This window comes from Oncorhynchus keta, chromosome 22, assembly GCF_023373465.1.
Source record: "Oncorhynchus keta strain PuntledgeMale-10-30-2019 chromosome 22, Oket_V2, whole genome shotgun sequence".
Classification (NCBI taxonomy): domain Eukaryota; kingdom Metazoa; phylum Chordata; class Actinopteri; order Salmoniformes; family Salmonidae; genus Oncorhynchus; species Oncorhynchus keta.
Genome location: NC_068442.1, coordinates 39,090,270 through 39,104,428, shown reverse-complemented (window position 1 = coordinate 39,104,428; position 14,159 = coordinate 39,090,270). Strand labels below are relative to the sequence as shown.

At 41.0% G+C, this 14,159-nt stretch overlaps 1 protein-coding gene across 5 annotated transcripts in view; it reads right to left on the bottom strand.

Moving 5' to 3' along the window:
• Nucleotides 1-14,159, bottom strand: part of LOC118400668 (microtubule-associated serine/threonine-protein kinase 3-like) — a 51,989-nt gene that overhangs the window by 24,395 nt on the left and 13,435 nt on the right. For 4 of the 5 annotated variants that reach the window (XM_052475179.1, XM_052475183.1, XM_052475181.1 and 1 more), the window contains 6 exons: nt 10,744-10,832; nt 9,794-9,866; nt 5,127-5,205; nt 2,379-2,533; nt 520-595; nt 181-390 (listed from right to left, as the gene is read on the bottom strand). In XM_052475179.1, coding sequence (XP_052331139.1) covers nt 181-390; nt 520-595; nt 2,379-2,533; nt 5,127-5,205; nt 9,794-9,866; nt 10,744-10,832 — 682 coding nt within the window. Of the gene's footprint in view, nt 1-180; nt 391-519; nt 596-2,378; nt 2,534-5,126; nt 5,206-9,793; nt 9,867-10,743; nt 10,833-12,546; nt 13,029-14,159 lie in introns of those variants that run through there. The other variant, XM_052475182.1, reaches the window with a different exon arrangement.

The window sequence follows — 14,159 nt, the reverse complement described above, 5'->3', positions numbered from 1 at the left end:
TTAAACAATGGGTAGTCTGAGGGAACAGACTCAAGTGAGAGTTATCGGCTGATCACATTGTTGAATCTAAGATATCTATCAATATCATGGACAGTTATCGGTCGATCACATTGAGGAATCTAAGATTGATAACTATCACATTGCTAAACCCAGACACAAAGACATTTGTGGACATCCCACCTCATGGAGCAGCTTCTCCAGTTTATCCTGCAACTCCACAAAGTAGCGCAAGGTGACCAGGCCCGTGTGGGACTTGTCCAGACAGTCTCGGACCAGCTCCACCAGCTGGTGCTGGATGAAGCCCAGTACGCCATCAGACAGTGGGAGGGTGCTTTCTGAGGAGCAGGCAGTGACGATATCCAGCAAAAGCTCCTCCATCTGCAGTGTGGCCTAAAGACAACACACATTCACAAACCGAAGCACTTGTTATGCAAGATCAGAGCGCATAAGTGTTCTGACTATTGCAAATACAGACATTGCCTCCTGTACAAAAAAGGGGGAGAAGACAACACGACATACCTTAGGAAAACGTTCTTTGTAAACATGGTTCATCATGACGACCTCATTATCGAATGAACCCATTGTTCTTGCGGGGCTACAACAGAAAAGGACATGAAGCTGGTCAATTTCTATTATTCCAATCCAACCAAATGGACTGACAGAGCTCGGACGTTCTTATTGGGTGGGTGCAATCTTTTGAATAATGGCAAAAATTATCATCCCACAAATATTTATTGTGGAAAAGTGACTATGCACCATTTTGACAAAAGAATGTAATAGAATCCCTTCAAAACATCTAAATCAACACGTTATTTTACTTCCAAGCTCATGTCCTGTTTTACTGTTACTTTAGATTTTTTTTAAATATATATATATTTTTTAAACTTCAGTATTAGGTAAGATAACAGCTAAGATACTGTAAGTTATTGACCACATTTGTCTGGCCCATATATCCAACAAACAGGGCCTTAGTTTTCCCCTTTTCCTGCTTAAACTCATTGTCCAAGAGTTAGGGGGACAGAGCAGAAACACCCCCCATCCACAGACCCATTCTGGGTTTTTTTTGCCATGAAAGAGGCCTCTGTTGCAGCAGATGGCAACCTGCCCACCACGCCCTGCAGCTGCTGCCCCCCCCCCAGCCTAGCAGGTTCCCGCAGTGCTCTGCTAGCAAACCACCCACGCACGGCACACCACACCATGCCACGAGAACACAGGGAGCTGATGCCTGCCCAGCCAGGCACCACACTGCGGAGCATGGCACACAACGCTGCTCTCTTCTCTGCCTTAAGCCACACAGCAGTAGGGTATTTTGAAATACAGACGGTACGATTTTCAATACAATATTTGTTTTGTTTTTTTGTGTTTGGGGAGGGGGGTGCTTATAAGTTAACTATCAAAGATGTGCCAAATACGTCATCTCCAGCACAGGGCTCCAGCGATGCATTAGGTTTGCTAGCTAGCAGCTAGCTTGCAAGATCAAGCTTCTTGGTTCTTGGTTACAGCAGAGACAATCAGTTCCCTCCTTGATCAAGATCCTTGCTGCCTCATTTTATTTAAAACAAAAATAGTGTGCACTGCTGGCAATACCGTATACCTTGGTATGGGAAAGGGGATATATATTTAGTTGCACAAGTGAATGGATTCAATCAAAATGTGCCTTCCGCATTTAACCGAACCCCTCTGAATCAGAGAGGTGCGGGGGGCTGCCTTAATCAACGTCCACATCATCAGTGCCCCTGGGAGCAGTTGTTGTGGGGGGGTTGTTGACTGCCTTGCCGGCTTAGGGATTCGAATGCTCATCAACCGCTAGGCTACTTGCCGCCCGCTAGGCTACTTGGTACAGGAATGGTATGAAAATCTGAATACCGCCCAACCTTGCCGGCTTAGGGATTCGAATGCTCATCAACCGCTAGGCTACTTGCCGCCCGCTAGGCTACCTGGTACAGGAATGGTATGAAAATCTGAATAACGCCCAACCCCAGTAGTGAGCTTAGCCAGAGGTCAACTTGAGGCGTGCTGAATATTGGCAAATGCAAAATACTTTGCTTTACTTTGAATACAGGAATGACCACATTTGGGCTGAACACCCTTTGTCAATACTGGCAGCAGGGTTGGATTGCACAAAGCAGGATTGCTGGCTGGCTCCACTGTAAAACCTCCACTGACTCAAGTTTAGTCCACACCTAGGCTCTCTCTTGTTTTGGAAGTACCAATTTGCATGTAGTAACTTCCCATGTCTGACAATAAAACAAAAAAAACTCCACAAAAACAAACGTAAGGTGATGATGCATTAAATCTCATTTTGATGATATAGCACTTCATTATTATTGTTCAAGGACGGCTCATTACAGTTCAGGCAAGGGGTAACTGCCGGCTACCTGAGGCTGTGGGAGCGAGGGCGCATGAACGGTGAGGGTCGCACTTCCTCGTCGGCCACATTCTCCGAGCTGAGGAAGTGCTTAAACAGGAAGTGGAGTTGGTCTTGAGTGGGCTGGTAGGGCAGCTGGTGCAGGCGCTCCTGGGAGGAGGAGGACTGGAGAAAAAGAAGTACATATCTTTCAAGGGTTCCATTGGTCTAGGTAAATGCCCACTCAAAAAAATCAACACATTATCCCACTGACATATGTAAGAGAACTGTGTTTGACATCATATTTTAAAATTCAAAAGCCAACACTTTATCCTAAAATATGGAGGATCGGTATCATATTTAGGACAAGAAAACTGTTATTTTTATTCGATGAAAAGCACACACTGGCCACTTCTGGCAATCTGTCCAATTTTTCGCCCCATGAGTCCTGAATAGCAGTGATGTCCCTTTTCTGCCTGCACATAAAGAGGTCACGGAGGACCTTTGACAGGCCTATTGTCCCAGTCTGACCTCGCCGCATGTGCCAGGTTTTACCTCATTAAACTCCCTAAAAGTGGAGGAACACACGGCCTGTTCTCATCTCACCATCTTTCTCCTACAGACCTAGGGGGGGGGGGTAGGTTTATGACGTCATAAATACCTCTTCCCCCCTTTTTCCTCTCTCTACCCTACTTATGTTACATTTGCAAAGCCCTTGGTTAACATAGAGATTCTGGGAACATCAGAAGGTGGGGGGAAATTAACTATATTCTGGTAATCAGACCAACTGAACATATGCAGTGGTACTTAATGAATATGATGTCAGTTCGGTTGTCATCTGAGACATTGTCATCAATGATAAGATGACAAACTCTACAGTGGAAAGTCTACACATCAGAGTTATCGGATTCACATGGAATTGTTGTTCAATTTAAATTTTTGAATATGAAATTCTTTGTGATGGGATGAAATGTGATTTTAGCTTCTAAAATGTGAGATTTGGGTTTTCATAAGATAGGGCTGCTCAATCAGTAGCCCGCCCCTGTGAAGGGACATGGGCTATAAAACTTTTCAAACACGCCCTCATCTCCCTTGACGACAATATAACCTCCTGTTCCGAGGACGTGAGGACGACGGTCCAATGTCAGAATGGTTCAGATAATAACTACAGAACGAAGCCAACATCAGCGTGAGCTTTGGTTGCGCATGGTATGAACTTTGAACTCTTATTCACTACAGAAGTGATACCTCCTAGCCGTTGAGTTAGCAACAGCCGCTGCAAACGAGGGTTCGGGAGGAACAGAGAGTATCCCGTCTACCGCACAACGACATTACTACAACGTATTCAATTTACCAGCAGAGACATTCTTCAAAGGACACAGGACTCGGTTGGGCAACACAGCCTTCCATCTACCACCAACCTACCGAAGCGCAGCTCAGAGTAAGTATTTATTGCATTTTCCTTTTCCAAATGGGAAGTAATTTAGAATGCATAAGATACTGTATTTATGATAGCACAGCTTTGCCCTTTGTTCCTCAGTCTTCTCGCTCTTTCACTCAAACCCAGCCCCTTTTCTTTTATGTAACCAGCTGTCATATCTGTTCCGGCTTTAGGGACGTTTTCCTTTATGACGTCATTTGTAATCAAGTTATGATTGAATTATGTGTATGTGTAATTCTGTGTGATTAGTTAGGCATTTAGTAAATAAATAAACCCAATTTTGTATTGCTAGTTCAATTTGTTAGCCAGGGTTCGTGCAGATAACCAAGAATTTATAACTTTCAGATGAGACTGAATTAAAATGACGATTAATATTGACTGCTATTGATGTAAAATATTACAAGGTCTTTAAGAGTTTATTCAGAAGATTACAGCTCTATAAATATTATTTTGTGGTGCCTGACTCTCTACTCTAGTTAATTACATTTACATGATTAGCTCAATCAGGTAATCTTAATTACAGATAAATTATTTTATAGAATAGCATGTCATATCACTTAATCCGGCATAGCCAAAGACATGACAATTTTTTTTAAACGAGCACACACAAAACTTGAAAAAGCCATACATACGAGTAAAATCATGGAGGATAACAAAGTCTGGGACTTATTTCCATTGTGGTCACACAGGACATTTATAGGGTAAAGGGAACCAAGTTAGTCTGTCAGAAAAATGGATGCTGGTGGATTTGTGAGCAGAGGAGTTTGTGTTTAGGGTTTGTTGAGACATATGAAGAGCAGAGTCCTAATCTCTCATCAGTCACAATAGAGCAGTGGTCCTCCCCTTCCTTGTAGGAAGAGGAGACTCCACTGCTATAGAGCCCCCACACTTTCTCTCTTATAGAATACTTACACAACTTAAACATATTCTGATTATGTTAATGCATTAACAATATTCACAGGGTAAGAAAAATATAAGATGAGGGCATTTGAGTGCGAACCACTAAGACACCAGACCATTGATAACGCTCTTCAAAAGCATAAAATCATATTACGAGCACAAATACAGAACATTAGCCCATCACGTCACACTTAATATATGCATGTCCTATGGACATTATCCACCGCAGGCTAGGAGTCAAACATGATGGCTCATTCAGACAGATGATGATTCCAGTCAGGATTTGTCCTGTCTGGTCACATGGTCAGTGAACATACATCGTCTCTGTCAGCCTCAGACGTATACTGTATATTATCTTGTTTAATGGTGTGGTGTTGTGTAACTGCAGTTTTATATGGCCCCTGTGGGAGTGGAGTGGGGTTAGGTTTAGAGACTTACAGAGACTGTAGAGCTGGGGGGATTGGTTCCGTAGCCGGAAGAGGGGAGGGACGCCAGAGACCATCTTCTGCCTTCCGTTCTGGTGAAAAAAAGACACATGCATTGTTATGTAACCTTTTATATTTACATATCATATCCCAAACTCCCTTATAACATATTATGTTGTCCCCGCACTACAACGCTTTGTGGTGTCTTGTTATTACTTTGTTGTTCATGTAATATACATTGAGGAATTATGTTATGTGTAATCAATATGCACATGTCACAGTGTATCTGGGCTGAGGAAATAAAAGGGGATTTTATATTTTGGTTTGAGGAAATGTGGTTATCAATTTAAAGCTGGGCATGAGAAAAGCATGAAGGACAATAGGATAAGCGAAAGAAGTACCTGTCAGTGCGAGCCATGTGGCGGAGGTCACGGCAGCAGGAGAGAGAGATGGTGAACATTTTGAACTGTTACATCTCTCTACAGTCTCATGCTTAGACCAAACATGACTGTGATAGTGAGCCACTGACCTGTGACATTTCATTTGACATATGAAGTCTGACACAATTGGCTTATGTGTCAGTCTTAATTTGTCTAGCCCAACACCAATTTAAAGAGCAAAGAAATGTGCATAGCACTTTCATTCTTTCTACTGTAATCACCAGGGATATGGGTCACTGACATTAGAAGGGGCTCTAGTCCAGTGGAGTTCTTTTTCAGCCCATTTCCAGAGACATTGTATAAAACCATGTATTTTCCAATCACATCTGGGTTAAGAAAAATCACATTTCTCTAGATTTGCATAACCAATAATGTGATGTGCCTTTATTCTAAATCAGAGATGGCTGTTGCCATCAGGAATCTAAGTGTTTACAGGTTGCACTGGAAAATCCAGGGTCGTGAATAAAAGGATGTTGAGTAACTGCGAGCACACTACTGGCCAAATGTGGTTTTGAAGAGGATCGGATGAGAGCCTACTTAAAGCAAATCGCTCCAGCTTAAAGGATTGAGCAGTTCTTGGTTGAACTTTACGACAACCACTATCAAACGCATTGTAAAGACATCAACACACTTCAATCAACAGTCAATGACTTTATATTTATACATCGTTGCACACACACACACACACAGTGAATGGTGTGAATGGTCCTGGTGCACCAAAAAAAAATGTGTTGAGGGAAGCCAGTCTGGATTTGACTGCACTCCAACCACATCACATCGAGAGCAATACTGACAGAATTACTTAAATTCTTGCATTTCTTTGTTTTGTTGTCCTCCGGTGGCTAGCTCGCCAGCTAATTGTCCCTTTCCTAAATGAGCAATGGTTGGAGATAAGGATTTGGACTTGTAGTTTTACTTAATTCTCCATACTGGCCAATGATTATAATGGTGATTCTGAGCCAACCATAAATTCATACATTGTGCCCCTGGCCTGAGAGGATGGAAGTGCAATATGCACAGTAGCTAGATGTGGAAGGCTAATGTTAAGTACTTTACACCACTGTAATTAAGTAAAAATACTTTAAAGTACTACTTCAGTCATTTTTTTTTCAGTATCTGTACTTTACTATTTATATTTGACAACTTTTACTTCACTACATTCCTAAAGAAAATAATCAAATTTTTACTCCATACTTTTCCCCCTCACACCTAAAAGTACTCCTTACATTTTGAATGCTAAGCAGGACAGGGAAATGGTCTGATTCACAGACTTATCAAGAGAACATCCCTGGTCATCCCTACTGCTTCTGATCTGACAGATTCACTAAACACAAATGCTTCATTTGTAAATAATATGAGTGTCGGTGTGTGCCCCTTGCTATCTGTAAATAAATAAAAAAACAAGAACATTGTGCTGTCTGGTTTGCTTAATAAGGAATTTGCAATGATTTATACTTTTACTTTTGATACTTAAGTACATTTTATCAATTACATTTACATTTGATACTTAAGTATATTTATAACCAAATACTTTTGGACTTCTACTCAAGTAGTATTTTACTGGCTGACATTCACTTGAGTCATTTTCTATAAAAGGTATCTTTACTTTTACTCAAGTATAACAATTGAGTACTTCTCCACCACTGGTTAACTTCTTGCGGCAACCCATCCCGGATCCGGGATCGTGACTACGGCTCAAGCTCATTACCATAATGCAAAATGCAAAAAAATATTCTTCGAAATATTTAACCTCCACACATTAACAAGTCCAATAGCTCAAATGAAAGATAAACACCTTGTTCATCTACCCAGCAAGTCAGATTTCTAAAATGTTTTACGGCGAAAACATAGCACATATTTATATTAGATCACCACCGAAACAAAAAGACAAGAGGCAGCCATTTTGTCCCAGAAAATATAAAATGTAAAAGTAGGATTAAAAAATAAATAATTCACTAACCTTTTGAAAATCTTCATCAGATGACAGTAATATGACATGTTACACAGTACATTTGTTTTTTTCAATAATATGCCATTTATATCCATAAATCTCTGTTTACAATGACGACATTTAAAAAAATGTTTTCTTTATTTTTTTACTATTTTCTACTTTGTAGACATCAAACCTATGAAATAACACATATGGAATCATTTAGTAACCAAAAGAGTGTTAAACAAATCTAAATATATTTTATATTTGAGATTCTTCAAAGTAGACACCCTTTGCCTTGACAGCTTTGCACACTCTTGGCATTTTCTCACCAGCTTCATGAGGTAGTCACCTGGAATGCATTTCAATTAACAGGTGTGCCTTGTTAAAAAAAGGTAATGTATTTGAGCCAATATGTTATGTTGTGACAAGCTAGGGATGGTATCCACAAGATAGCCCTATTTGGCAAAAAGACCAAGTCCATATTATGGCAAGAACAGGTCAAATAAACAATGAGAAATGACAGTCCATTATGACTTTAAGACATGAAGGTCAATGCAGAAAATGTCAAGAACTTTGAAAGTTTCTTCAAGTGCAGTTGCAAAAACCATCAAGCACTGATGAAACTGGCTCTCATAAGTGTGTATTCATGGACCGCCACAGGAAAGGAAGACCCAGAGTTACCTCTGCTGCAGAGGATAATTTCATTAGAGCTACCAGCCTCAGCAATTGCAGCCTAAATAAATGCTTCAAGGAGTTCAAGTAACAGACACATCTCAACATCAACTATTCAGAGGAGACTGTGTGAATCAGGCCTTCATGGTTGAATTGCTGCAAAGAAACTACTAATAAAGAACACCAATACGAAGAAGAGACTTGCTTGGGCCAAGAAACGCAAGCAATGGACATTAGGCCCCTGGAAATCTGTCCTTTGGTGTGATGGTGTTTTTCTGGTGACACTGTCAGTGATTTGTTGAGAATTCAAGGCACACTTAACCAGCATGGCTACCAAGGCATTCTGCAGCAATACGCCATCCCATCTGGTTTGCGCTTAGTGGGACTATAATTTGTTTTTGAACAGGACAATGATCCAAAACACACCTCCAGGCTGTTTAATGGCTATTTGACCAAGGAGAGTGATGGAGTGCTCCATCAGATGACCTGGCCTACACAATCACAACCCAAATGAGATGGTTTGGGATGAGTTGAACCGCAAAGTGAAGGAGAAGCAGCTAATAAGTGCTCAGAATGTGTGGGAACTCCTTCAAGACTGTTGGAAAAGCATTCCTCATGAAGCTGGTTGAGAGAATGCCAAGAGTGTGCAAAGCTGTCATCAAGGGAAAGGATGGCTACATTGAAGAATCTAAAATATATTTTGATTTGTTGAACACTTTTTTGGTTACTACATGATCCCATGTGTTATGTCATAGTTGTGACGTCTTCACTATTATTCTACAATGTAGAAAATAGTAAAAATAAAGAAAAACCCTTAAATGAGTAGGTGTGTCCAAACCTTTGACTGGTACTGTATCTTGTGATATGGCTTTTTTTCCCTGGATTGGCTTCCCCAGTGATTTTACCCACGCACCGCTACTGCACACACACAGCTACATCAATGTGTACTGCTGTATAGACCCACACTGGACCGGAAAACCTCTTGCTGTGAGATTAGCAGATTGGTTGAAAATGGTTAAAGCTCTACTATCCAGAGTGACTTACAGTATAGTTAATGCATTAGTCTTCAGGTTTCTAGGATAAAATCAAAAGTATCACAATCATAGTAAGTAAAATGTTCCTCAATAAAGCATCTATCAACAAAGTTAGTGCTAGTCAGAAAAGACAAGTGTGAGTGTTAGTGCAAAAAAGGCAAGGGTGTTAGTGTTGTGCAGTATACTTCTCTAACTTTAGGGGGAATCTTGTTCCACCATTTGGGTGCCAGGACAGAGAAGAGCATTGAGTGTGACATCATTGCATTGAGTGTGACATCCTTTCTAAACCCACATTAAAATGGCAAGAGGGACGCGAGCAAGCAAACTCTGAAGGGGAGGAATTAGAGGAGCCGACTGTTTCTCGACCTCTTATGCGTGCAACGCCACTGGTCTCTCCATCAATAATGAAACGCTTTTCTGTGTTTGATTAACGTAAATGGTTTTCAAGGAATGAGGACCAGGTGCAAGAGTGGTGGAGAAAGACTGGTCTACTACTCTAGAGTAAGTATGATCTGAAGGTTGAGGAAAATGGCCCTTAGAATTCATAAACACCCACACAAATAAACATCCAGAGCTTAAGTGTAGCAGGGTACCAAAATACCTGCGAGCGAATGGGAAGTTGAGGGAGGCACAGGTGGATACATTCCGGGGGCTCTCTAGGGGACTGCTTGCAGCTGAAAAAAAACAAGGGATGATTACCATCATTACATTAAGCTTGGATAACAAGAATAAGTCATTCAAGCTTTTTTTCAAATATTTTGAATAACGATGAAGCAACCTCTAAGGAGGGAGGCACGTCTCAGCTACTCCAAGTAGCTAGACTAAATAAAATCTCACATAGTTCTTTCTGGTGTAGGGTGCCAAACAAAGCAGCAGTTATCAAAGGCCATTAAATCGAGGAGTCTATGTGCAGTTGTAAAGTAGAATTTGGTTCGTCTTTGATGGTGACTGGATTGTTTTGTACTCAAGACACAAACGTTCATTAACATGCGAGCTGTTTGATACCAATTAAGCAACTGTAAACGAAATGAATGTTTAATTGTGCCACCTAATAAGATAAGCCTCAACATAATTGAACTTGAAAGAGAGTGTCTGCACATCTCTGACTTGTAGGCCCTAGTACAGAAATCTATTCATAGGGTGCACCTGCTTGACAACTAGGAGTGATATACACTCCCATTGATTCAAATGCTGAGGGGAACACAAAACCAAACACAAAACCAAACACAAATACTAAAGAGACAACTTTAGACAACTTTGTAACTTTTTTTTTGTTCCTGCCCAATAAGATTGATTTCTCTTCCTTTCTACAATCAGCACAGCATAAATCTACAAAAACTTTTAGGCCCAAACGGTTAGTGTGACAAATCTAAAATATTTATATTTGCAGTAAAGGAGTTGGTTTTTCTGCTATGTCGGAGTAGTACAGCGAACTCAAACATTCAAACGTGTCAATGGGAGGGCATAGGTCTACCTAGTGTAGTGCAGGCCCCAAAAATAATACGTTGGAGTCAAACTTCAGGTTCCTGTGATGGTTTATATGCTTCTTACCGGTGTGGACGGAGAGTGGGGAGAGAGGGCGTGACAGAGTGGGAGATGGTGTCCCCACGCCAAGACTCTTCCTGTTGCTGCTCCGGCAACTGTGAAACACAAACAGGAACAGACATGTCAGTCACCAACTTCAACAAAACACTTAAGCAGTGCTTAAAAAACACAGGTTTTTTAGTTCCGCTTTGTAAATAACAATGGGAATAGTTCAAGACACTTTGAGAAAATAAACTTTGACATATGATTAGATCACCTCTGTTATGCAACCTTCAGGCTAACATTGCCAAACCAGGCTGCAAAAACTGAGGATTTGTAGCCCAAATCCAGAAGTCATGAACTACTAGCAGGCTGGACAACCTACACAGAAGGGAAGAGCAGCACTGAGAGAAAAATATTTTATGGAAAAAAGGAGGACAAAAGCGTCGTCCACACACATTCTGTCCAGTCTTCAGTACCTGCAGAGACCCTTACAGACTACTATTACAGATTGCAATAGGACAAAAACGCACACACCTATTCCTTCGACTGAAACAAACCAGAGGCCAAAGGGCATTTACCCTCAACCAATATCACAACACCTAAATAATTGATGTGACCTACTCAAGGCCTTCATCCATCTACTGTAGTCAGTCTACCATTCTCACAGTCACTGCCATGCTATGCCCCATCAAACAGTGTTGGCATCGTGTTGTTGTTGACCTGCTGTGCCCAGAAACCTATGATGACTAGAGACTGAAACTTGAGGGAATTAATTACAGGGCTGGAACACAACAGGACAGATAACACGTTTGTCAAACATGACAAAAGTGACACCATAAAAAAAGGTATTTAAGCACTACAAATATACTAACCAATACTTGCCATAAGCGACAGGACAGGACATTGTAAAAAAAACAAAAGGGGTGCTTGAGTATTTAATAGGTGTAGGGACAGTCGCCTAGGTCCTATGATGATCTTCAAAACTTCAATATAACCAAAAGCAACATAATTGCAAATGGCTTTTGTAAACAGTGAAGCAACAAAATATGAGGGGGGAAACATGCATTTCACTTTGAGTATTGGCCTTGTGTATCAACAGGAGAGACAGACACAGACAGTTTATTATAAAGACTAGGATGAGTCAACTGAATCATCTCCTGGATTTGAGCAGAAGGGGCCCAATATAAAGGACATAATATGGTCACATGGTGACCAATAAGGAGTAGATACTAGATATAGGATGGTTTGCACAGTATTGAACAACACAAAATGCCACGTGAAACAAGAATATGCTTATTCTGCATAGTATCATTGTTTTGAATCTCAGACTGTAGACAGTTTTTTTTAAATACCAATGTTGTTCCCTTCTCGTTATAAACAAACTTTATTACAGACTTAAACACCTTTCCATAACTGTACTGTAGAAAACAAATATTCACAATCAGCACATTCACTAAGCACTGACCACGTTTACCTAGCTGCACCCTCTGAAACAAAAACTATTTGGATAAGACAGCGTATGACAACAATATCGAAAGCAAATTAATGAGCCTATGACGCGTCAACATCAGCTATTTTTATCAGTTACAATGTAACGAGAAAAGTTGTATTACATTGTTTCCGAAAGTGTGCAATGGACACAATGCAACAAAGTTGCGGTCAATGTGTCCATCTGGGATGGACTTCTGCACCATAGACGTGTTCTTTCAGAGACTTGTCTAAAAACACAGGAACAAGAAAAAAGCCTAAAAAATAACAATACAAACACATTCAAATGTCAACCATTTGTTTCCGTTGAGCTTGGCTAAACAGCTAATATCAACCTACCTTTTTGATCGTTTTAGCATCGCTCCTGATACAAAATGCAACTTGTTTTGGATTGGCACTGCGGTCCAGCAACTTGGATCCGACATAGTGGATGTTGTTTAGAACGAAAATAACGCAAATTCCGATCCAAAAGAACAAAGAATTCTAAACGGTAGATACAGGACCCCGGGTAGACCCTCCATCGCTGTGGAAGTCTTTTGTATTGGAATAGTTAGCCAGTTAGATTGACTTACAACCTCATTCAACGAACTGCTTCATGATTGATGAAGCCAACTTTCGGTTCCACTGTCGCTTTATTTTGTTTCATATCCAAGCACCTACATCTGTTGGTTAATTGTCCCTAGTTAGTGAACATGGGCTACTAACGCTCTCTTCTGCCAGTACTACTACATCGTTGGCTGATGTGGCCTACCATTCCCACACAGTAGACTTCTACGACGCTGAAAACGAATTGTTGCGACGATGAGGTAGGTAATCGATGTAGTTGGGATATACCATAGTCGTTCATGCGAAGGGGGGGGGGGGATAACCTCTTGAAAGCCCCCATTGGCCCTTATGCTACCAAAAGTGGTTCATGCCAATTTCTTCTTCTTCTCTGGTATATTGGCAATCACACAATGTAATGTGCATCCCGCCACCTTTATTTATTATTTTATTTTCCCTTTATTTAACCAGGTAAGCTAGTTGAGAAAAAGTTGTCATTTACAACTGCGACATGGCCAAGATAAAGAAAAGCAGTGCGACAGAAACAACAACACCGAGTTACACATGGAATAAACAATTGTACAGTCAATAACTTAATATAAAGTATATATACAGTGTAAGCAAATGGCATGAGGTGGTAAGGCAATAAATAGGCCATAGTAGCAAAGTAATTACAATTTAGCAGATTAACACCGGAGTGATAGAGGAGCAGATGATGGTGTGTAAGTAGTGATACTGGAGTGCAAAAGAGCAGCAAAGTAAATAAAAACAATATGGGGATGAGGTAGGGAGATTGGGTGGGCTATTTACAGATGGACTATGTACAGCTGCAGCTATCGGTTAGCTGCTCAGATAGCTGATGTTTAAAGTTAGTGAGGGAAATGTAAACTCCAGCTTCGGCGATTTTTGCAATTCGTTCCAGTCACTGGCAGCAGAGAACTGGAAGGAAAGGCAGCCAAATGAGGTTTTGGCTTTGGGGATGACCAGTGAGATATAACTGCTTGAGCGCGTGCTATGGGTGGGTATTGTTATCGTGACCAGTCAGCTGAGATAAGGCGGAGCTTTACCTAGCATAGACGTATGCTTATGCTTAGACTTGGAGCCAGTGGGTCTGGCGACGAATATGTAAGGAAGGCCAGCCGACTAGAGCATACAGGTCGTAGTAGTGGGTGGTATAAGATGCTTTGGTAACAAAACGGATGGCACTGTGATAGACTACAACCTACTATGCGGGATGGAAACTGCATTCCCCAAACAACTGAACAATATACCAAAAAAATAAATAGACTATATCAAACAGCTTTTCTGTAAAAAAAAACAAGACATATCTGACTCCTACACAGGCTCAAGGAGAACCTGGGAGGGCGGGTCTTCCGACACCAGTACCATTTGCAAGTCTTCAGTCCCAA